This window comes from Bombina bombina, chromosome 1 (assembly GCF_027579735.1).
Source record: "Bombina bombina isolate aBomBom1 chromosome 1, aBomBom1.pri, whole genome shotgun sequence".
Classification (NCBI taxonomy): Eukaryota; Metazoa; Chordata; class Amphibia; order Anura; family Bombinatoridae; genus Bombina; species Bombina bombina.
The window spans coordinates 200,691,718-200,718,347 of NC_069499.1; the positions used below are offsets into that span (position 1 = coordinate 200,691,718).

The following is a 26,630-nucleotide window of genomic DNA, read 5'->3' on the forward strand; positions in this document are numbered from 1 at the left end:
GTATCTTGCTCCAGTCACGTGCATGCTCCTATAGCTTCTTACCTGTTTTTTAACAAAGGATACCAAGTGAACAAAGTAAATTTGATAATAGAAGTAAATTGGAAAGTTGTTTAAAATGTTACACTCTCTAAATCATGAAAGGCTTTTATGTCCCTTTAACTTCATGGTTCTGAAACATGCAGCCATGAGAAGGTAAGTTGCATCATCTTGCACTACAATACTATGGGGCCGAATTATCAAATGGCAGGCGGACATGATTCGATGTAGCGAATCATGTCCGCCGGACATCACTAAATGCCAACAGCATACGCTGTCTGCATTTATCATTGCACAAGCAGTTCACAATCAGATTAGCGGTCAATTAGCCGCTAGCAGGGGGTGTCAATCAACTTGATCGTATCCGATCAGGTTGATTGATGTCCACCGACTCAGAGGCGGTGGACTAGTTTAGGAGCTGCTTCTTAACTGCCGGCCAATTGAAGGCTTGCGCGGAAACAGGGCGATCAGGGGCCATTCGGCCCTTGTTACATCGGCCCCTATAAATGACATGCTGTAAATCAGGCTTGCACTTGACTTAGCAACCTATAAGTCAGTTTGCAAAGTTAGCTGTGTCAGGTCTCATGTTCCTAAGGCAGAAGTGTTTGAAGCTACTGTATATGCAGACGAATTTGGATAGAGTAGATAGGTCATAGAAGAGGGATTTCAGTCATTTTGGTAAAAATGGACAATGTGTGTGTTCTGGGGTAAAAGTGGGAAATTATTTTTTGCTTTAAAGAAGCATAAATGATATTGGCCACAGGGTAGGCCTCCAAGACCCATATGTGACACTCAGGCTTCCATGTGCCCACAGCTGATACAAGGTGACTGCCGGAGTAGATATCACACAAAACAATTGTTTCTTCTGGTAAGATGATTCTCCCAATTTTATGTCAGTGGACCCTGATAAAGGAGGCACTGGTGAGATGAGACAAGCTGATTAGCGCCCAGACGTCTTCTTACTCAATAAAGGACCACTCAATGCAGTAGAATTACATAATTATCAAGTGCATAATAAAAAGACAATGATTTAACACCTACTCTGAATTTCAAATAAGCAGTAGATTTTTTTTCTGACAGATTTTTTTTTTCTTCCATGTTCCTGCCCCCTGTATCCATTGACAGATATCAGCCAGTTACAGACTAGTATACGTATACCCTGTGAGCTTGTGCACATGCTCAATAGGATCTTATTCCCCAAAAAGTGTGAATATAAAAATACTGTGTAAAATGTGATAATGGAAGTAAATTGAAAAGTGTCTTAAAACTGCATGTTCTATCAGAATCATAAAAGTTTATTTTGACTTAAATGTCCCTTTAATAAAATATCTATGTTTAAAATCTGTCAACAAGATTGATGATGGTTTGCCTAGAATTTGACTGCTGAGTAAAAGATGGTGGTAACTGGCTACACAATGCTCTTGCTGTTACAATATGTACATTTCTTTCACTTTTATTACCTAATATTGGACAGCACAGCACATGCTGCACTCTCTGATTGGCCAGTTGACTTTGGGTGGGCAGAGCTTGACAGGCAGCTTCACTGTGATCAGGATCACAAAGCATCTACTATGAGCAAGTGACTGTCCCAGAAGAGTTAATAATAATAAGAAAGCGCTTCCCCCGTGCGGTGCCACTTTCTGCGTGTTGGGGGCGGGGGGAGGCTGGGTGCAGAGTCAGTCGTTTGCTGCTCGGGAAAGCACTAGAAAAACTTCAGAACTTTTTGAGCATCAGTCTTCAGGCAAGGGACGTTTTTACACAGTGAAGCTGCCTGTCAAGCTCCGCCCACACGAAGGCAACTGGCCAATCAGAGAGTGCAGCATGTGCTGTGAATGGAAAAAGTAGAGTGACGCACACAAACACATAGGCAGAAACACACACCCTCTGTACAGAAGGGTTTGGGGCAAAACTTATGCAAGATTAACTAATGAAATAAGCACCCACATCCCACTGACTGCATATGAGAGTTCTTTTGCTATAAGGAGTGGGAAACTTTTTTGCATCTATTTTACTTCACTCTGACTCTGGATCAATGTTACTGGACACATCAGAGTGCTAGGGAGCCCTTACTGTTTTTTTGCATGTTTCATCCACCCCTATAAATGTACGGATGACTTGTGTAGCTAAGGCTTGTTCTAGTATAATAAGGCTTTTAACATTGTAAAAAAGCATCTGCATGTTGCTATGGAGACATACCCCTCTTCCGGCTCATTGCAAAATGCGAGAGACATAGGAACGCGCAGGATCGACAGGATCATGTAGTGGAAGCTTTGGGAGACGTCAGAGAAGGAGGGGTCAGGCGGCCATTTCAAAATGGCCAGATGAGAACTAGTAGGTATATTTACTGGCAAAGTTTATTTAGATGAAAATTGGGCTACAGTTGGCTGTAAAAATCGTTAATTAACTAAATTAAATAAGTAATAGTAATTTTTGGGTTGACTGTACCTTTAAGTGTAACTTCCCTTACCCATAATCCCCAGTCATTCTCTTTGCCTTTGTCAATGAAGGGTAGATTATAAGTAATAGATTATAAGTAATAGTGTTGCGCTTTGGAAACAATACCAAACACCTAAAAGACAACTTCCTCAAATTGTCTAGATAGCCAGTTATATACAAAAATTATATAGAGAGAGGGCACCAGTGGCTAAAGATATTGACACTTTCTAAATACAAAATATTTTTTTTATTTCAAATTGATTGCAATGAAATATAAAAGTTGGGACGTCTCCCTTAATCATAAGATAACCTATAGTAGTAGGTAAACATAAAACCTTAAAATCAATGTGTTATTAAACTACGTAAAAAAAGGGGTTAAATAACCATACACAATATCCGCTAAATAGCAGTCAATACCACCTTAATGAGAGAAAATGTGGGAGCTACCAATTATGTCTCCACCAATAGTGAATGACACCTGTTATAAGGAAGCCTGATGTATGCCACTAACATCTTGATAAAGCCCTGAGAAGGGCGAAACGCGTTGTGTGTGTGGCATTATTACTGTGTTACTAACACATCCTTTGCTTTCAGTGCAATCCACTAACTTTTATTTAACCCGGGTTAATTTATATCAATATCAACAAGTCAAATTGAGCTGGAGCTTGAATACCAACAAAGAACCTCCCTGCGTGCAGAGCACTAAGTGCAGGAATACAGGTTTACATCGCTACTTTTTGCATATTGAAAAATAGCAATATACATCTACACCTCCAAGAGTGAAGAAAAAAGTCTGTGACGTCAGACGCCAGATTCACCTGGACAAGAATCCTGTAAAGTAACAGCAGTATTTCAAGTTATGGCAGGGTAATGTACCAACTTGTTCTAACAACAAACACCCTACAGGTACCCTCTAATCATTGTATGTTATACAAACTGTGTCCTTGAAGTAAGAACAATATCGCCATAAGGGATATCTGTTTAACGTTTTTTTCAACATGACTGCTACATAATTTAGCATGAAGACCAAACTGAAATTTAATAAAGGCTAATAAGCACTAAAGCTGATGGTATATATTGGAAAAATTCTCTATTTAAAAAGCAATAAGAGACTTGATTATTAGTGACTCTAATATTATTTGAAATTGGAAGGACTTCCATGAAAAGATACAAAGATACACTGTATCAAGTAACTATAAGAGTACTACATATTCTGTAGAGAATTTCTTTTGTTTATTGCCAGACTGCTATTTAGCGGATATTGTGTATGGGTATTTAACCCCTTTTTTACGGAGTTTAATAACACATTGATTTTAAGGTTTTATGTTTACCTACTACTATAGGTTATCTTATGATTAAGGGAGACGTCCCAACTTTTATATTTCATTGCAATCAATTTGGAATAAAACTAAATATTTTGTATTTAGAAAGTGTCAATATCTTTAGCCACTGGCGCCCTCTCTCTCTATATTTTTTGTATATAACTTTGTCAATGGAGGATGTGCGAAGAGGGTGTCTGAAGATATTTAATCATTTTATGGGTACTTTTACCTGCAAGCAAGGATTTGGGGCTAAGCTATGTCCATGTCAATCTCTTTAGTAAGAGTAGTGGTGGCTATTAGCAGTTAGAAAGCGGCAAGGTTGTCTTTGCTTTATTTCTAACATTATTGCTACCCCTTTATAGAAAGCCAGGGTTGGTTACTCTGTTCTTTTTCTGAAGGTCCCTGATAGAGAGTGGAGTGTCTAGCACACCTAAGAAACTGTTCCTGCCCTGCAGCTGGATCCACAGGTAAGTGCTCTTGCCTTCTAGGTTGGAAGGACAGCACTTCAAGGGTTAATACTCAGTGGATTTTATTTGAGACATGATAATCCCTTTATTCAAGGATTTATTCTTGGGCGACTATGCAGGCACTTAATTTATAAGAGGAATTATGGGGTTCATTTTATTACCTTATTTTATAAGGCTGGCTTTTTTAGTTTCTTGTGGGCTCCAATTTCATTATGGATACTAATCTAGAAGTATCTTTTGCTAAATGTTTGTATTGCTTGGAGGTTCAAATGATTCCTCCTATACAGTTTTGTTCCACGTGCTTAAATAAGATGTTATTATCTAAGGATAAGGAACCCCTCTCAGGGCCATCAATCTCTCAGGATACTGTTGTCCATGCCATGTCTCAGCTTTCTCCTCAAATGTCTCAAGCTATAGCTGTTTCACATGCAGTGCCCTGGAGCTCCTCTCAGCAACATCCTGGGGGTGTTTATTTGCCAAGAGACTTTGCTGCACAGATAACTTCTGCAGTATCTGTGGCTTTATCTGCTTTCCCTACTTTGGGTAAGCATAAGAGGAAAAACATTAGTCTGCTTGTAAGGTTTCTGACCCCGCTAAAGCGCTGGTCAACCTTACCCAAATGTCTGATGATGAGGATACTTCAGTAGCTTCTGAAGGTGAGATCTTAGACTCTGACACAATGGGGGAAAAATCTTCTGAATCTGAAGAAGTTAATTTCAGATTTAAGCTTGAACATCTCTGGTTGCTTCTGAAGGAAGTTCTAGCTACTTTGGATGACTCTGAACCATCAACCCTAAAAAGTCTACTAAACTTAATAGAGTTTATGATTCTCCCTCTTCTGTGGATGTTTTTCCTATTCCAGACAAGATGTCTGAAATTATAGCTCATGAATGGGATAAGCCAGGGGTTCCTTTTCCCCTTCCCCTGTTGTTAAAAAGATGTTTCCTGTTGCTGACTCCATTCGTGACTCATGGCGCACTGTGCCTAAAGTAGAAGGACTTATCTCTACTCTAGCTAAAAGAATCACCATTCCTATAGAGGATAGTTGTTCCTTTAAGGATCCCATGGATAAGAAGCTAAAGGCTTACTTAAAAAAGATGTACATCCATCAAGGTTTACAGTGGCAACCTGTGGCAAGTATTGCTACGGTTGTGGGAGCAGCATCTTATTGGTGTGATGCCCTGTCTGATCTGATAACAGAAGAGACTACAATAGAGGAGATCCAAGATAGGATCAAAGCTCTTAAACTGGCCAATACCTTTATCTGCGATGCCAACATGCTGGTAATTAGACTGGGTGCTAAGATGTCTAGCTTCATTGTTCTAGCTTGCAGAGCTCTGTGGTTAAAATCTTGGTCGGCTGATGTATCTTCAAAGGCCAAGCTTTTGGCTTTACCCTATAAGGGTAAAACTCTATTTGGGCTTGGTCTGGAGGAAATCATTTCTGAAATTACGGGTGGAAAGGGATCTTTCCTACCTCAGGACAAGAAAAATAGACCTAAAGGTCGACAAAATTCTAACTCTTGCTCCTTTCGCAAGTTTAAAGGACAGAAGTCTTCCTCTTCTGCCAAGCCAGAGCAATCCAGGAACTCTTGGAAGTCCAGTAAGCTTTGGAATAAGGGGAGGCAAAACAAGAAACCTTCCACTGATTCTAAATCAGCATTAAGGGTCCGCCCCCGATCCAATTTTGGATCATGTGGGGGGCAGGCTTTCTCTTTTTCAGCAGGCTTGGATACGAGATGTCCCAGATCCGTGGGCTGTGGACAAAGTATCCCAGGGTTACAGAATAGGATTCAAGTCTTGTCTTCCAAGGGGCAGATTTCTCCTGTCAAAACTATCTTCAAACCAAGTAAAGAGGGAGGCCTTCTTAAAGTGCGTAGAGGACCTATTATCCCTGGGAGTAATTGTTCCAGTTCCTGTGAAAGAACAGGGACTAGGATTCTATTCAAATCTCTTTGTGGTTCCCAAAAAGGAGGGAAATTTCCGTCCCATTCTAGACCTAAAATGCCTCAACAAATTCCTCAGGGTTCCGTCCTTTAAGATGGAAACTATTCGTTACATTCTTCCATTGGTTCAGGAAGGTCAGTTCATGATGACCATAGACCTGAAGGACGCCTATTTACACGTTCCCATTCACAGGGATCATCACCAGTTTCTAAGGTTTGCCTTTCTGGACAAGCATTTCCAGTGTGTTGCACTTCCGTTTGGTCTTGCCACGGCTCCCAGAGTATTCACAAAAGTTCTGGGGGCTCTACTGGCAGTGATCAGATCCCAGGGAATTGCTGTGGCAGCTTTTCTAGATCACATCTTGGTTCAGGTGTCATCTTTTCAACTAGTAAAATCTCATACAGAGATGTTGTTGTCTTTTCTACGTTCCCACAGATGGAAACTGAATCTGGAAAAGACTTCTCTAGTTCCACCAACACGAGTGTTTTTCCTAGGGACAATCATAGATTCCTTGTCCATGAAAAAATCCAAAAACTTCTTGCTTCTTGCCTTTTTCTCCAGTCTGCTATTCTTTTTGCTCAGTTCTGTCATCGACCTCTGCAGCTTTGCATGCTCAGTCAATGGAACGGAGACCGTTCTGATTTATCACAGAGGATAAATCTGGTACCCTAACTAGAGACTCTCCCTCGTGGTGGTGGATTTCACAGGACCATCTGCCTCTGGCACTTACTTTCTGAGACCTTACTGGGTGATTGTGACTACGGACGCCAGCCTGTTAGGCTGGGGAGCTGTTTGGGATTCTCTAAAAGCTCAGGGCCTGTGGTCTCAGGAAGAGTCTTCTCTTCCCATAAACATCTTGGAGTTGAGAGCATTCTTCAATGCCTTGACAGTTAGGCCTCAATTATCTTTAGTCCGGTTTATCAGATTCCAGTCAGACAACATCACCTCAGTGGCTTACATCAACCACCAGGGAGGAACTTGGAGTTCCTTGGCTATGAAGGAGGTGATTCGCATTCTGCAGTGGGTGGAAGCTCACTATTGTCTCCTCTCTGCCATCCACATTCCAGTAGTGGACAATTGGGAGGCAGATTTTCTGAGCAGACAGACTTTTCATCCCGGGGAGTGGGCTCTCCATCCGGAAGTGTTCTCAAGGATAACCTTCAGGTGGGGTGTTCTGGAGTTGGATCTGATGGCGTCTTGTCTAAACGCCAAGCTTCCAAAGTATGGATCAAGGTCAAGAGATCCTCAGGCAGCTCTGATAGATGCTCTGGCAGTTGGAATTTTGGTCTAGCATACCTGTATCCTCTGTTTGCTCTCCTTCCATGAGTTATTGCTCGTATCAAACAAGAGAGAGCGTCTGTGATTCTAATATCTCCTGCCTGGACTCGCAGGATCTGGTTCGCGGATCTGGTGAAGATGTCATCTCTTCCACCTTGGAGGTTACCTCTGAGGAAGGACCTTCCAATTCAGGTCCATTTCTCCATCCAAATCTAGATTCTCTGAAGCTGACTGCTTGGAGATTGATCATCTAGTCCTGTCTAGACGTGGTTTTTCTGAAGCAGTCATTGATACTATGCTTCAGGCTCGTAAACCTGTTACTCGCAGGATTTACCAAAGGTATGGCGTAAATACCTTTTTTGGTGAGAATATAAGGGTTTCTCCAGGAGCCGGGTGAGGATTCCCCAAATTTTATCTTTTCTTCAGGATGGCCTGGAGAAAGGTTTGTTAGTCAGTACTCCGAAGGGTCAGATTTTTGCACTGTCTATTCTTTTGCACAAACGCCTGGCAGATTTACCAGATGTTCAAGCTTTTGTTCAGGCCCTGGTCAGAATCAGGCCTGTGTTTAAACCTGTTGCTCCTCCTTGGAGCCTTAACCTAGTTCTTAAAGTTTAGCAGGCTCCGTTTGAGCCGATGCATGTTGTTGATATAAAATTGTTATCTTGGAAGGTTTTGTTTCTCCTTGCTATTTCTTCCGCTCGCAGAGTTTCTGAGCTTCCAGCTCTGCAGTGTGATTCCCTGTACCTTATTTTTTATGCAGATAAGGTGGTCCTTAGTTCTAAATTGGGGTTTCTCCCTAAGGTGGTGTCAGATCAAAACATTAATCATGTAATTGTTGTTCCTTATTTTTGTCCTAATCCTTCTTCTCATAAGGAACGTCTTTTGCATAACCTGGATGTTGTGCATGCTCAAAAATTTTACCTACAAGCTACTAATGATTTTCAGCAATCTTCTGCCATGTTTGTGGTTTTCTCTGGAAAGCGTAAGGGTTAGAAAGCCACTTCTACTACTCTTTCCCTTTGGTTAAGAAGTTCGATTCGTTTTGCTTATGAGACAGCTGGACAGCAGCCTCCTGAGAGAATTACGGCTCATTCCACTAGGGCTGTCTCCTCATCTTGGGCTTTCAAAAATAAAGCTTCTGTGGGACACATTTGCAAAGCTAGTAATTGGTAATTGGAATGACGTTGTTGACTCTCCAAGCCCGGAAAGAAAGAAATTCATCAGGTAAGCATAATTTTTTTTTTAAATTTTATCTTTATAAAATCGCACATGGCATGGTGAGTTCTAAACACAATGGGGCCGATTTATGAAAGTGCAAACGGACATGATACGATATAGCGTATCATGTCCACGGCACATTGATAAATGCCGACAGCATACGCTGAACTGCTTGTGCAATACCGCCCATGCAGATTTGCGGCCAATCGGCCGCTAGCAGGGGGTGTCAATAATAAGCAGCTGCACCAAATCCCACAGTATGTCAGAGGTTATGTTGCTGGAATGCTGCAGCTTATTATTGGATGATCCTGGAGGGACACAGCTTGTTATGTTTATTTTCGCTAAATTAAGAATCCTAAATGCAATTTACAGTGCTCAATAAGTCAACATTAGTTTTCTATATTGTTTATTTTTATTTATCATGTCTGTTCTGATCCTAAACAGTTCACCCTCCTTCAATAAAGCATCTCGGTGTACTTACCTCTTCACCCACCAATTCTTTTTCTAGCTGTAGAATATTCTTGAGTGCAGCAGATACCACCTTTTGTCGTTTCAACAAAAACTCCTTCTCCTTTTCACATAAATTAAATCCAAGTCTCACATCAAGGTTCTCTGGACTTAAAATAAAAAAAACTTTCATTCATTTTTTAAAACACAATTCTGTAAATCTTTTATACTGTAGAACTTAATTATCAAATTAGAACTTAATTATTCACTGAATTAGGACAGATATACACACAAAGTTAATGTTTTCGAAGCATCCCTGTTAATAGAAAAATATGCTTTGATTTATAATGCACGCCAAACTCCCTGGGGTCAGGAGAAACGAATGGTACAAATAAAATGATTTAAATTACAGGATAATCAAACATTTTGAGCTAGATTACAAGTGGTGAGCAAACATTTGCACAAGGGGTTTCGCAGGTTAGCTTGAGTTCATGTTACAAGTTTGGCGCAATTTACGCTAGAATCATTACCACAATCTCGCAAAAATAAAAAGTGTCACAAAATACATCAAAAATACATTTTACATTACAAAGTAGAGTTACACTCATAATAACACCATCTAATAAAAATTATTTTAAAAAAATATTGCACACAAAATGGCTCAAAGATGAGATCTCAAGGGGTCGATCCGATATAAATCGTCGCCCGCAAAAGCCGGCGACGCCAATAATTGCGCGGATTTGGTATCCTATATACGGCGTAAGCTAGAAGTTACGCGCGTATATTTCTGCCGTCGCCCGCAGTTTTTTGGGCCATAGGCAGGTATACCAAACCCGCGCAGTTTGGTATCCAATATGCAGCGTAAGGACTTACGTGGCGAAAATGGAGAAAACTTACTCCATTTTCACCTCGCCACAAAAAGCAGCCGTAAGAAGCCTTACGCTGACTATTGGAGCCCCGTAACTTCCTAAACTGGCTGCTAAAATAAACCTAACACCTAACGCATGCGCAATGTCTATCTCCCTGTCAACCGCGATCTGCTAAAATAAACCTAACACCTAACGCATGCGCAATGTCTATCTCCCTGTCAACCGCGATCCCCCCCGAAATCCCTAATAAAGTTATTACCCCCTAAAACGCCGCTCCCGGACCCCGCCGCCATCTACATAAACTAACCCCCTACTGTGAGCCCCTAAAACCGCCGCCATCTACCTTATCTATCCCGTAATCTGACCCCTTACACCGCCGCCACCTATATAAAAATTATTAACCCCTAATTTAATCTACCTACCCCGCCGCCAGCTATATAAAAATTATTAACCCCTAATCTAATCCCCCTATACCGCCGCCAGCTATATTAATATTATTAACCCCTAATGTAAGCCCCTTACACCGCCGCCATCTCTATTAAAATGATTAACCCCTAATTTAATCTACCTACCCTGCCGCCAGCTATATTATCTATATTAACCCTAAGTATATTATAGTTAATATAGTTATTACATTATATATATTAACTATATTAACCCTAATTATATTAGGGTTAATATAGTTACTATAGTATTTATATTAACTATATTAACTCTATCTAACCCTAACTACATTTATATTAAATTAATCTAATTAATTTATAAACTAAAATATACCTATTTAAATCTAAATACTTACCTATAAAATAAACCCTAAGATAGCTACAATATAATTAATAATTACATTGTAGCTATGTTAGGGTTAATATTTATTTTACAGGTAAATAGTTAATTATTTTAACTAGGTATAATAGATATTAAATAGTTATTAACTATTTAATATCTACCTAGTTAAAATAATTACCCAATTACCTGTAAAATAAATCCTAACCTAAGTTACAAATACACCTACACTATCAATAAATTTAATAAACTACAAACATCTATCTAAAAATACAATTAAATTAACTAAACTAAATTACAAAAACAAACAAACACTAAATTACAAAAAATAAAAAAAAGATTACAAGATTTTTAAGCTAATTACACCTATTCTAAGCCCCCTAATAAAATAATAAACCCCCAAAATAAAAAAATTCCCTGCCCTATTCTAAATTAAACAAATTTCAAAGCTCTTTACCTTACCAGCCCTTAAAAGGGCCTTTTGTGGGGCATGCCCCAAAGAATTCAGCTCTTTTGCATTCAACAAATACAATCCCCCCCCCCCATTACAACCCACCACCCACATACCCCTATTCTAAACCCACCCAAACCCCCCTTAAAAAAGCCTAACACTACCCCCCTGAAGATCTCCCTACCTTGTCTTCACCACACCGGGCCGAACTCCTGATCCGATCCGGGCGATGTCGTCCTCCAAGCGGCAAAGAAGAATTCTTCCTCCGGCGACGTCTTCCTCCAAGCGGGAGCAAAGTCTTCATTCTTCCGGCGGCATCTTCAATCTTCTTTCTTCGCTCCGCCGCCGCGGAGCATCCATCCCGGCCGACTGCTGAACTTGGAATGAGGTACCTTTAAATGACGTCATCCAAGATGGCGTCCGCCGAATTCCGATTGGCTTATAGGATTCTATCAGCCAATCGGAATTAAGTTAAAAAAATCTGATTGGCTGATTGAATCAGCCAATCAGATTCAAGTTCAATCCGATTGGCTGATCCAATCAGCCAATCAGATTGAGCTCGCATTCTATTGGCTGTTCCGATCAGGTGTAATTAACTTAAAAATCTTGTAATCTTTTTTTTATTTTTTGTAATTTAGTGTTTGTTTTTTTTTGTAATTTAGTTTAGTTAATTTAATTGTATTTTTAGATAGATGTTTGTAGTTTATTAAATTTATTGATAGTGTAGGTGTATTTGTAACTTAGGTTAGGATTTATTTTACAGGTAATTGGGTAATTATTTTAACTAGGTAGATATTAAATAGTTAATAACTATTTAATATCTATTATACCTAGTTAAAATAATTAACTATTTACCTGTAAAATAAATATTAACCCTAACATAGCTACAATGTAATTATTAATTATATTGTAGCTATCTTAGGGTTTATTTTATAGGTAAGTATTTAGATTTAAATAGGTATATTTTAGTTTATAAATTAATTAGATTAATTTAATATAAATGTAGTTAGGGTTAGATAGAGTTAATATAGTTAATATAAATACTATAGTAACTATATTAACCCTAATATAATTAGGGTTAATATAGTTAATATATATAATGTAATAACTATATTAACTATAATATACTTAGGGTTAATATAGATAATATAGCTGGCGGCAGGGTAGGTAGATTAAATTAGGGGTTAATCATTTTAATAGAGATGGCGGCGGTGTAAGGGGCTTACATTAGGGGTTAATAATTTTAATATAGATGGCGGCGGTGTTAAGGGCTCACTTTAGGGGGTTATAGATATAATATAGCTGGCGGCGGGGTACGGGAGCGGCGGTTTAGGGGTTAATAACTTTATTAGGTTGCGGCGGGGTAAAGGAGCGGCGGTTTAGGGGTTAATAGCTTTTTTATTGTTAGGATAGTGAGGGGGGATAGCGGATAGAGGGTTAGACAGTGCGGGCTATGTTAGGGAGGCGTGTTAGACAGTGCGGGTGTTTTAGACTTTAGTCAGGTTTTATAGGCGCCGGCAGATTCTAACGTGGCGCAAGTCACTGGCGACGCCAGAAATTTGTACTTGCGCAGATTTCTGGACATCGCTGGTTTGTGAGACTTACGGCACGTTAGCATCTGACGGCGACCTATATGGGATGGCTCGAGTTGCGAGCTGAAACTGCGGGCGACGCTGGTCTCCTCGCTTGCGCCGCAAACTGCGATCGATATCGGATCGCGCCCCAGGTGTTATAAAAAAATAAGGCAGGCAAAGGACTTTAGACATACATATAAATGTCTACAGATATATGTATGTATATATATATATATATATATATATGTCTATATATGTGTACATATGTATTTACAGACATATATACACATATAAACACATAAATACATATGTACACATATAAAGACATTTATATAAGTGCAATAGAGCCCTTTAAAGTTAGGTAGATGAAAACATGTAAAAGCATATTTACGCAATATTTATATTTTCATTTCGGGTTTGAGCATATTAGAATATGCAATTGGGTATGTGCATATTAGAATATGCGATCAGGTATGACCATATGAGAACATGCAATCGTGTTTGAGCGCGAATAGGGTGTTACATTTTCTCCCCTTTTTTTTCCTCCTTTGACTTCTATGGGGGAAAAGGTTATCGTTTAAACAACAGTCTAATTGTGCTAGAAGTAAGTAGATTGCGCTTGTCGTGTTTTTACTTTCAACTCATAATACCAGCACAACCCAATGAACACAAAAAGTTTACTTCTAGCACAATTAGCACTCTAGCGGAAGCGCAAAATACTGCTCCACTTGTAATCTGGTCCTTTATAGGGAGTGAGATTTTTAGTTTAAAGGGCCATTATAGTGGGAAAATGACATGCTCTAATTTATTACAGCATGTAATTAACATTATCAGATATATATAATAATACAAATGATAATTTGTTCTATGTGAAGAGCATAGGAATGTAAAATATGCGTAACACGATTTTAAAAGGAAATGTGCCTTTATGACCAGATTTCAAGCGGGATGGCGCCTTTGTGACCAGGATTTCAATAATGTAGCCACAAAATTTTTTCCTTAAGATCTCCTTAGCTGAATGGGTGTCAAGCCTGCCTGCTTGCTTTAACCATTCCTTGAAAGGGATATGAAACCCTAATTTTCTTTAGTAATTCAGACAGAGCATACAATTTTAATACACTTTCCAGTTCACTTATATTATTAAATAAGCTTCATTCTCATGGTATTCTTTGTTGAAGAGAACCTGAAACACTACATGGCAGTAAATGGTCCTGTCATCTAGTGTTTTTGCAAACAGACAACATTCTTGCAAAACTCCTACCATATAGTGTTTCAGACACATGCACGCTTCTGAGATTACATTCCTGCTTTTCAACAAAAAAACCCTGTAACTCATTTAGGCATTTGTTTATTTCTACTATAATTAAGAACATTCAGTCCTTGATTGTTTCAGTTCATCTCTACTTAAAGGGACATTAAACCCACATTTTTTCTTTCATGATTCAGATAGAAAATACAATTTTAAACAACATTCCAAGTTACTTATAGTATCTAATTTGCTTCATTCTTTAAATATCCTTTGTTGAAGAAGCATAAATGCACATGGGTGAGCCAATCACATGAGATATCTATGTGCAGCCACCAATCAGAAGCTACTGAGCCTATCTAGATATGCTTTTCAGCAAAGGATATCAAGAGAATCAAGAAAATTAGATAATATGAGTAAATTAGAAAGTTGTTTAAAAAAAGCATGCTCTATCTAAACCATGAAAGAAAAAAATTGGGTTTCATGTCCCTTAAAATGGACACTCAAGTCTTTTTATATTTAAACGTTTTCAGTCACCAGCTCCTACCGAGCATGTGCAAGAATTCACAGAATAAACGTATATGCATTTGTGATTGGCTGATGGCTGTCACATGGTACGTGTATGCATTTGTGATTGGCTGATGGCTGTCACATGGCACGTGTATGCATTTGTGATTGGCTGATGGCTGTCATATGGTACAGGGGGAGTGGAAATATTTATAACTTAACTTGTCAGAAAAAAATCTTCTACTCATTTGAAGTTCAGACTAAGGGCTGTTGCATTGCATTTTTATCATGCATTTGTTGATTATGCAAATCTACTGTGTTTACTGGTCCTTTAATCATGCATTTATTCTTCCAATTTGTTCCCTGACTTTCTCATCCATCCACATCCAGGATCCTGATCCCTGGGTTAAGGATTGTTGCCTATAACTCCCTACCACTACCCTGAGGGCCCAGATCCTGAATGGCTATACACCTAAATGAATGAATGGGACATAACTTATTAAATACATATATACAGTACATATGGGTCCTGCCCACTGCAGATGGACTATACAATAGTGATGAATAGAGATTTAATGATTCCTGAATGATGCCATTTCAGAGTGTCTTACACATTTGCAACATTATAGAATTATTCTAAATTTTTTTGGATTACTTGCAAATACGTTAAAAAGCCAGTTTGGGGCGTTATCAAAAGCCTGTAGGGATCAAATTTGAGAACTAAAATGCTCTTGAAACCGTTTGAAAAGTATTGAGAAAATGGATTGTGATCTGTAAGCACATTTTGGCTTCATGTTTAAAACAGAGCTTTCTCTTGTTAAGTGTATCCAGTCCACGGATCATCCATTACTTATGGGATATTAACTCCTCCCCAACAGGAAGTGCAAGAGGATTCACCCAGCAGAGCTGCTATATAGCTCCTCCCCTAACTGCCATTACCAGTCATTCTCTTGCACCCAACAAATAGATAGGATGTGTGAGAGGACTGTGGCGATTATACTTAGTTTCATACCTTCAATCAAAAGTTTGTTATTTTATAATAGCACCGGAGTGTGTTATTCCTTCTCTGGTAGAATTTGAAGAAGAATCTACCTGAGTTTTTCTATGATTTTAGCCGGAGTAGTTAAGATCATATTGCTGTTTCTCGGCCATCTGAGGAGAGGTAAACTTCAGATCAGGGGACAGCGGGCAGATTAATCTGCAAAGAGGTATGTAGCAGTTTATTATTTTCTGACAATGGAATTGATGAGAAAATTCTGCCATACCGATATAATGTAAACTCAGCCTTAAATGCAGTAGCAGCAACTGGTATCAGGCTGTCATGTATGTATATTTTACACTTCAGTATTCTGGGGAATGGCACTTCACTGGAATTATACTGTATGCATAAAACTTTAGCCTAATTTGCAGGGACTAGCAACAGGCTTTTTAATAACACTCAATTTATTAATGTTAAACGTTTTTTGCTGGCATGTAAAATCGTTTAATTTTCTGAGGTACTGGGTGAAAAAATGTTTTGGGCACTATTTTTTTTCCCACTTGGCAGTCGTTTTATTTAATTTATGACAGTTTACTGATCTCTCTCACTGTTATGTGTGAGGGGGAGGGGCCTTTTTTGGTGCTTTTGCTACGCATCAAAAAATTCAGTCAGAAGTTTATTGTCTTCCCTGCATGATCCGGTTCATCTCTACAGAACTCAGGGGTCTTCAAAACTTGTTTTGAGGGAGGTAATCACTCACAGCAGAGCTGTGAGATTGTAGTTGACTGTGATAAAAAAACGTTTATTTCTGTATTTTTTTTCTGCTATCAGGGTTAGTTATCCTTTGCTAATGGGAGCAATCCTTTGCTAAAATTGTGTTTTTTACAAAGATTTGATGCTATAACTTTTCAGTTTATTAATTTTCAACTGTCATAACTTTTTCTGTGCTTCTTATAGGCACAGTACGTTTTCATATTATAGTAAATTACTTGAAAAGTATTTCCAAGTTGCTAGTTTATTTGCTAGTGTGTTAAACATGTCTGATTCAGAGGAAGATATCTGTGCTATATGTGCTAAAGCCAAAGTGGAGCCCAATAGAAATTTATGTACTAACTGTATTGATGCTACTTTAAATAAAAGTCAATCTGTACAAATTGAACATATTTCACCAAACAACGAGGGGAGAGTTATGCCGACTAACTCGCCTCACGTGTCAGTACCTGCATCTCCTGCTCGGGAGGTGCGTGATATTGTAGCGCCGAGTACATCTGGGCGGCCATTACAAATCACATTACAGGATATGGCTACTGTTATGACTGAAGTTTTGGCTAAATTACCAGAACTAAGAGGTAAGCGTGATCACTCTGGGGTGAGAACAGAGTGCGCTGATAATATTAGGGCCATGTCAGACACTGCGTCACAATTTGCAGAACATGAGGACGGAGAGCTTCATTCTGCGGGTGACGGTTCTGATCCAAACAAACTGGATTCAGATATTTCAAATTTTAAATTTAAGCTGGAAAACCTCCGTGTATTACTAGGGGAGGTGTTAGCGGCTCTGAATGATTGTAACACAGTTGCAATACCAGAGAAAATGTGTAGGTTGGATAAATATTTTGCGGTACCGGCGAGTACTGACGTTTTTCCTATACCTAAGAGACTTACTGAAATTGTTACTAAGGAGTGGGATAGACCCGGTGTGCCGTTCTCACCCCCTCCGATATTTAGAAAGATGTTTCCAATAGACGCCACCACACGGGACTTATGGCAAACGGTCCCTAAGGTGGAGGGAGCAGTTTCTACTTTAGCTAAGCGTACCACTATCCCGGTGGAGGATAGCTGTGCCTTTTCAGATCCAATGGATAAAAAGTTAGAGGGTTACCTTAAGAAAATGTTTGTTCAACAAGGTTTTATATTGCAACCTCTTGCATGCATTGCGCCTGTCACGGCTGCAGCAGCATTTTGGTTTGAGTCTCTGGAAGAGACACTTGAATCAGCTCCATTAGATGAGATTACACACAAGCTTAAAGCCCTTAAGTTAGCTAACTCATTTATTTCAGATGCCGTAGTACATTTAACTAAACTTACGGCTAAGAATTCCGGATTCGCCATTCAGGCACGCAGAGCACTGTGGCTAAAATCCTGGTCAGCTGACGTTACTTCTAAATCTAAATTGCTTAATATACCTTTCAAAGGGCAGACCTTATTCGGGCCCGGGTTGAAAGAAATTATCGCTGACATTACAGGAGGTAAAGGCCATGCCCTGCCTCAAGACAGAGCCAAACCTAAGGCTAGATAGTCTAATTTTCGTTCCTTTCGTAATTTCAAAGCAGGAGCAGCATCAACTTCCTCTGCACCAAAACAGGAAGGAGCTGTTGCTCGCTACAGACAAGGCTGGAGACCTAAACAGTCCTGGAACAAGGGCAAGCAGGCCAGGAAACCTGCTGCTGCCCCTAAGACAGCATGAATCGAGGGCCCCCGATCCGGGAACGGATCTAGTGGGGGGCAGACTTTCTCTCTTCGCCCAGGCTTGGGCAAGAGATGTCCAGGATCCCTGGGCGTTAGAGATCATATCTCAGGGATACCTTCTAGACTTCAAATTCTCTCCCCCAAGAGGGAGATTTCATCTGTCAAGGTTGTCAACAAACCAAATAAAGAAAGAGGCGTTTCTACGCTGTGTACAAGATCTTTTATTAATGGGAGTGATCCATCCGGTTCCGCGGTCGGAACAAGGACAAGGGTTTTACTCAAATCTGTTTGTGGTTCCCAAAAAAGAGGGAACTTTCAGGCCAATCTTGGATTTAAAGATCCTAAACAAATTCCTAAGAGTTCCATCGTTCAAAATGGAAACTATTCGGACAATTTTACCCATGATCCAAAAGGGTCAGTACATGACCACAGTGGATTTAAAGGATGCTTACCTTCACATACCGATTCACAAAGATCATTACCGGTATCTAAGGTTTGCCTTTCTAGACAGGCATTACCAGTTTGTAGCTCTTCCATTCGGATTGGCTACGGCTCCGAGAATCTTCACAAAGGTTCTGGGTGCTCTTCTGGCGGTACTAAGACCGCGAGGAATTGCGGTAGCTCCGTACCTAGACGACATTCTGATACAAGCTTCAAGCTTTCAAACTGCCAAGTCTCATACAGAGTTAGTACTGGCATTTCTAAGGTCGCATGGATGGAAGGTGAACGAAAAGAAGAGTTCTCTCTTTCCACTCACAAGAGTTCCCTTCTTGGGGACTCTTATAGATTCTGTAGAAATGAAGATTTACCTGACAGAAGACAGGTTAACAAAGCTTCAAAATGCATGCCGTGTCCTTCATTCCATTCAACACCCGTCAGTAGCTCAATGCATGGAGGTGATCGGCTTAATGGTAGCAGCAATGGACATAGTACCCTTTGCACGCCTACATCTCAGACCGCTGCAATTGTGCATGCTAAGTCTGTGGAATGGGGATTACTCAGACTTGTCCCCTACTCTGAATCTGGATCAAGAGACCAGAAATTCTCTTCTATGGTGGCTTTCTCGGGCCACATCTGTCCAGGGGGATGCCATTCAGCAGGCCGGACTGGACAATTGTAACAACAGACGCCAGCCTACTAGGTTGGGGCGCTGTCTGGAATTCTCTGAAGGCTCAGGGACAATGGAATCAGGAGGAGAGTCTCCTACTAATAAACATTCTGGAATTGAGAGCAGTTCTCAATGCCCTTCTGGCTTGGCCCCAGTTAACAACTCGGGGGTTCATCAGGTTTCAGTCAGACAACATCACAACTGTAGCTTACATCAACCATCAGGGAGGGACAAGAAGCTCCCTAGCAATGATGGAAGTATCAAAGATAATTCGCTGGGCAGAGTCTCACTCTTGCCACCTGTCAGCAATCCACATCCCGGGAGTGGAGAACTGGGAGGCGGATTTCTTAAGTCGTCAGACTTTTCATCCGGGGGAGTGGGAAGTACTTTGCCCAAATACTTCGACGTTGGGGCAAACCAGAGATAGATCTCATGGCGTCTCGACAGAACGCCAAGCTTCCTCGTTACGGGTCCAGATCCAGGGATCCGGGAGCGGTTCTGATAGATGCTTTGACAGCACCTTGGACCTTCGGATGGCTTATGTGTTTCCACCCTTCCCGATGCTTCCTCGATTGATTGCCAGAATCAAACAGGAGAGAGCATCAGTGATTCTAATAGCGCCTACATGGCCACGCAGGACTTGGTATGCAGATCTAGTGGACATGTCATCCTGTCCACCTTGGTCGCTACCTCTGAAACAGGACCTTCTGATCCAGGGTCCCTTCAAACATCAAAATCTAATTTCTCTGAAGCTGACTGCTTGGAAATTGAACGCTTGATTTTATCAAAACGTGGTTTTTCTGAGTCAGTTATTGATACCTTAATACAGGCTAGGAAGCCTGTTACCAGAAAGATTTACCATAAGATATGGCGCAAATACTTATATTGGTGCGAATCCAAGAGTTACTCATGGAGTAAGGTTAGGATTCCGAGGATATTGTCTTTTCTACAAGAAGGTTTAGAAAAGGGTTTATCCGCTAGTTCCTTAAAGGGACAGATTTCAGCTCTGTCCATTCTTTTACACAAACGTCTGTCAGAAGTTCCGGACGTTCAAGCTTTTTGTCAGGCTTTAGCTAGGATCAAGCCTGTGTTTAAAACTGTTGCTCCACCATGGAGTTTGAACTTAGTTCTTAATGTTTTACAGGGGGTTCCGTTTGAACCCCTTCATTCCATTGATATCAAGTTGTTATCTTGGAAAGTTCTGTTTTTAATGGCGATTTCCTCGGCTCGAAGAGTCTCTGAGTTATCTGCCTTACATTGTGATTCTCCTTATCTGATTTTTCATTCAGACAAGGTAGTTCTGCGTACTAAACCTGGGTTCCTACCTAAGGTGGTCACTAACAGGAATATCAATCAAGAGATTGTGGTTCCATCTTTGTGTCCTAATCCTTCTTCAAAAAAGGAACGTCTGCTACACAATCTAGATGTAGTCCGTGCCCTGAAATTTCATCTACAGGCAACTAAGGATTTTCGACAAACGTCTTCCCTGTTTGTCGTTTATTCTGGTCAGAGGAGAGGTCAAAAAGCTTCGGCTACCTCTCTCTCCTTTTGGCTTCGTAGCATAATACGGTTAGCCTATGAGACTGCTGGACAGCAGCCTCCTGAAAGAATTACAGCACATTCTACTAGAGCTGTGGCTTCCACTTGGGCCTTTAAGAATGAGGCTTCTGTTGAACAGATTTGCAAGGCTGCAACTTGGTCTTCTCTTCATACTTTTTCCAAATTTTACAAATTTGACACTTTTGCTTCTTCGGAGGCTGTTTTTGGGAGAAAGGTTCTTCAGGCAGTGGTTCCTTGCGTATAAAGAGCCTGCCTGTCCCTCCCGTCATCCGTGTACTTTAGCTTTGGTATTGGTATCCCATAAGTAATGGATGATCCGTGGACTGGATACACTTAACAAGAGAAAACATAATTTATGCTTACCTGATAAATTTATTTCTCTTGTAGTGTATCCAGTCCACGGCCCGCCCTGTCACTTTAAGGCAGGTAATTTTTCCATTAAACTACAGTCACCACTGCACCCTATGGTTTTCCTTTCTCTGCATGTTTTCGGTCGAATGACTGGTAATGGCAGTTAGGGGAGGAGCTATATAGCAGCTCTGCTGGGTGAATCCTCTTGCACTTCCTGTTGGGGAGGAGTTAATATCCCATAAGTAATGGATGATCCGTGGACTGGATACACTACAAGAGAAATAAATTTATCAGGTAAGCATAAATTATGTTTTTTTCAGTAAACCGTAAATGCGCTTGCTGCTCCAAAAAACAGACGAAAACCCGCTATTGTGATCATTTTGAAACGAAAAGTGCTCTTTTACGTCTGAAAACCTGCCAAAAAAATAATTGGCCTGTAGATTGTGATTGATCCCCATGTAATTCCTTTGGGTGAATTAAAAACATATCAGTGCAGGGTCACTAGTGCTAGGATTACATGCGCTAAAAATAATAGGACATTTCATGTTTGCACTATAATGTACATTTAAAATTGAATAAGTAAAGAGAAAAAATAGCAGTTAATATCTCAATACATTTATACTAAGGTGAAAACAAAATCTTACTTTACCTCACTTTAAATTCTCTAGATTAGACTATCATGATTGGCTTCCTTATAATATTTAAGCAGGAGACATTTTGTTACTTTCTTTCATTTTTGTTTTCTGTTGTTTGATAAAGACATAACATCTGTAACTGCTTTTGTTAATCAAATCAGGAGATGACCTACCGTAGGCCTCGATCACAATCTATTTGTGTTTTGCTCCGAAAATGCATTTTGCTTTCCAACCGAATTGGGAGGTGAGTTTCTCAAGTGATCACACTGCTATATCGTATCGTTTGTTAAACCCCACTGCCGTGAAAGAGTTTTAAACCAAAAATCTCCCAAAAAAGGACGTTTGCGTCTTTTTGAAATGGTAGGTCTCCTGAAACTGACTGATACAATAGCCCAGTGTTCCTCAACCGCGGTCCTCAAGTACCCCCAGACAAGGTTTTCTTATAGCTGAGCCAGTGCACAGGTGAAGTAGTCAGCTGACCAGTAACACCATGGTTACTAACCTGCTCTCACCCATAAGCTGATTATTACACCTGTGCACTAGTTCAGCTATAATGAAAACCTGGCCTGTTGGGAGTACTTGAGATGGATGAGAAACAATACAATAGCCCATTTACACCTCTTAAAGGGACATTAAACAGCTGGGTACAACTACAGTAAAATGGTTACTACTCACCATTCTAATGTTTCACTCTGTACTCTTTAAAGACATTCACTTATTTTAAGTCATTACAGAAGCCAGTCAGTAAAGCACTGCATTTTATTTGTTTACAAATGAACATACTTTACAGGGCATGAAAGCCAAAAGGAGACTTTCATGATTCAGATGAGCTTGCACTTTTTAAATTAATTCTGTGATCAAATTTGATAGGTAGCCTCAGGAGTTGAAATGCACTACTGGGACCTAGCTGGTGATTGGTGGCTATACACATATGTCTTTTTTCATTGGCTCACTGCTTGTGTTCAGCTAGGTGCCAGTAGTGCATTCTGGCTCTGGAGCTTACTTCACCAATGCGTTTAACCCCTTTATAGGGTTATATAATTATATATACAAGCAACTGTGATAATAAAATGCTCTAACACATTATTGCACATTTATGTCTCTATTATTATTAGTAGTATTTGCATTATTATTAGTATTTGTATTATTAATAATAATAATAATAATTAGCTTATATAAACAAATCTATACCTATATGTTGTATTATTACAGATAATGTAATTTACCATTCTTTTATCTTAAGCTGCATGTCCAATGGCCTGACCTGAAAAAAAAGAAAAATATAAAATGTATAGGTTTTATTCCAAGAACTCACTCATTATCCTTTTAACTCAAATAAGGTCTGATGGTCAAGATTAAAAGTAGGCATTCATGTAAGATACTGTCTTAGTATCATGTGACTGGTCAAGGGGTGCGACTCTACCACCCCCTGAGTCTTTGTTACATACAGGCTCAGATTACAACTGGAGGGCACAAATATTAGCACCACTGAGCAATAACACTGCTTTGCTGTAACAGACGCTTTATTTTGCATTTTGCTTTAGGTTTGGTATTATTGGCATCAAGCTCCCTCTACTATATTTATAATTACTACCGTTTGTGTAATCATTAGTGTGCTAATATACTTACACTAATGGTATTCATAGTAATTATCCCCTATTTCTACTATATCTGCATATAATACCCACAAAGTTTCCCACAGGCCTCCCCGACTCTTTGCAGGGTTTGTAAGGGTTGACCAACCTAATGTTCTTTTCTGAACCCATTTTTTTTCAGATTCAGAAAGAGCTTGTTATTTTAAACAACTTTCTAGTTTACTTTTATTACCAAATTTGCTTCATTCTCTGTATCCTTTGCTGAAGCAGAAGCAATGCACTACTGGGAGCTAGCTAAACACATTTGGTGAACCAATGACAAGAGGTATTTTTGTTCAGCCACCAATCATCAGCTAGCTACCAGTAATGCAATGCTGCACCTAAATCTACCTAGATATGCATTTTAACTAATGATACCAAGAAAAAGAAGCAAATTAGATAATAGAAGTAATTTGGAAAGTTGTTTAAAATCACATGCTTTATCTGAATCATGAAAGAAAATGTTTGGGTTTCATGTCCATTTAAATAAAAGTTTACATTCAAAGTAGGGAAATGTAACATTTGATTTAAGAAAAAAAATAAGAACCATGGGACTTAAAGGTACAGTCTACACCAGAATATTTATTGTTTTAAAAGATAGATAATCCCTTTATTACCCATTCCCTAGTTTTGCATAACCAACACAGTTATATTAATACACTTTTTACCTCTGTGATTATCTTGAATCTAAGCCTCTGCAAACTGCCCCCTTATTTCACTTCTTTTGAGAGACTTGCATTGTAGCCAATCAGTGCTGGCTCATAGGAACTCTATGTGCAAGAGCACAGTGTTATCTATATGAAACACATGAACTAACACCCTCTAGTGGTGAAAAACTGTCAAAATGCCCTGAGCTAAGAGGCGGCCTTCAAGGGCTTAGAAATTAGCATATGAACCTCCTCGATTTAGCTTTCAACTAAGTATACCAAGAGAACAAAGCAAAATTGGTGATAGACGTAAACTGGTAAATTGTTTAAAATTACATGCCCTATTTGAATAATGAAAGTTTGTTTTGGACTAGACTGTCCCTTTGATTCTAGAGAAGATGATTTTTTTATCTCCTCCCCCCTCCACTGCACATCCTAGCTTGTTTATTTTGGCTGGGGTGTTATCCTCTTTATATTTGCTTGTAATCAGTACTTATTACATTATTTTAGCCTCTAGACACCTTTAGGACATTCCATGCCGTCCTAACAGCACTGGGTTTTAATGTCCTTAGGACGGCAGTGTAGGCAGTCTGAGCCTGGCCTTGAAATCACATGATCGCATCGACGATTGCAGGATTTCATTTTTACAGCAAGTGTTTAGCATTTTGATGCCGGCACGAAGGGGTTCAATGATGAGTTTTACTTATAATTTTACTTTGTGATATAACACTTTGTATGTAACAGACTCTTCTGTATTTATATTGCCATTGCTTAATATTGTTTGTCTTGAAAAATGAATAAAGATTATTTAAAAAAAAAAAAAAAAAATTCAGAATGAAACGTATGAATGTTGATTCTTATGGACTTCAAAGTATAATAATCAGTATTCTTATGTTTCACAATTTTGATTTTTGAATGTGTTTTTTTCTTTTTGTTTTGAACAATCTGTCAGGATTTTCATGCAATATTCAACATTCACTTATAAAAGATTATACTAAATCATTCCCATATTTCCAGTTAGCATAGTACTTACAGTATTATTTTTGGAAACTATTCTGCCTCAGTCTTTCTCAGTTTTTCAGAACTCAAAAACAAAAATGAATCAGAAAGTATTTTTACATCAGATATTTTGATAAATCAGAATCAGGATCATGAAGACTTCAGCATTTTCTGGGTAAGGGTGTTGAGGAGAGTTTGGTTGTGACCCTGGCATTTTATGCTTGTGGCAAGAACAAAGGTAGGGGTCAATAAGTGGTGCACCCAGGGCCAGAAACAACTCATAGCTAAACACCTTTGCTAGACTAGTATGGAAATCACACTCTTTTTTATATTGTATATTAACTTTGCAATGTTTATATCTGTTTTTGGATTTGTTAACTTGTTCTTCGATCTCAGACTGATTCATATGGCACGTTTTTTGTTTGGAGGCACATCATATATAAACAATTAGCCACAGGTTTACCAAAATTACAACTGCACATGTTTAGTGAATAAGTGATAGTCAGAGCTTATGAGTTTAACACAGGTGCATAATACATTTGTAGTTAGATGTAAAGAGACACATATCAATTTTAGCTTATAACACTAGGAGATCATAGACATGCAAGTAAAACTTTCATGGTTCAGATAGAACTTACAATTTAAAAAAAAACTTTCCAATTTCATTGATTATTAAATGGACATCTTTCTCTTAGTAGCATTTGTTGAAAGCTAGCTCCTTTCCATTATAGCATATCTAGATAGGCTCAGGAACATTCACATCCCTTGAGAATTATATGTATAACATTGTTAAAACATTGTTACTATATAGTGCTCAAGATTTGTACACACTCCTGAGTCTGTACTCATATGCTGTCATAGAAAGGAGCTAAGTTTTAACAGATCAAAAAAGTCAAGTCAATCTTAATCAGTAGAAGACGCTCATATGCAATAAAGGCTTAATTATAAATATACAAATATATATGCACACCCAATCTTCAAACATCTGTATAGAAGATATGATAATGAATTATTGACCCCTATGATAGGATTATAATGTGGATAACACCCAAACAACACATCAAAATTACAGTCCACTGATATAAGTACCCACTGTCCTTGAAAATGCCTGATGAAACTGCGTTTGGATGCACCGAGAAACGCGTTGTCAAGTTTTTAGAGGGTGAGATTATATACCCTTGCTTAACATTTGGTTCAATGTTTTTGAGTTTTTATGTTTATTTTAATAAATTGATCTTATATTCTTACACATTGGACCTTGTTATAATTGAGTATAAGCTACCTAGCTGGGTCTAGTTCAGCAGCTCTGGATTCCAGAGATCCTGATGACTGGAGTTCAGCAAGCTGGTTTGCTGCAAATATCCAGCAGCACGTGCCTAATAGCACTATAGGATGCTTTCATCAAATGTGAGTACCCTTGGTGATGATCCTTTAAATAATAAACACATGCATCGTCTCTTTGTATTTGTATATTTTTCCATAAATTGCAACAAACAATGCTAAGATAACGAGATATATTTGTTAATATAATGAAAGCTTTTTTAAAAAAATTTTTATTGTCTGCTCTATCTAAATCCTAAAAAGTTTAATCACAGAAAGATGGCAGCACCAAGTTGGTTAATACCATTAGCGTTTTTATTGCATTATATTAAGTAAAGATTGTTATCA

At 39.1% G+C, this 26,630-nt stretch overlaps 1 protein-coding gene across 1 annotated transcript in view; it reads right to left on the bottom strand.

The window, feature by feature from the left end:
- LOC128645074 (cytosolic phospholipase A2 delta-like) overlaps nt 1-26,630 on the bottom strand; it is a 183,387-nt gene that overhangs the window by 61,123 nt on the left and 95,634 nt on the right. Inside the window, exons 10-11 of the mRNA XM_053697830.1 lie at nt 22,909-22,946; nt 9,185-9,320 (exon numbers count right to left, since the gene is read on the bottom strand). Of these exons, the coding sequence (XP_053553805.1) occupies nt 9,185-9,320; nt 22,909-22,946 (174 nt within the window). The remainder of the gene's footprint in view (nt 1-9,184; nt 9,321-22,908; nt 22,947-26,630) is intronic.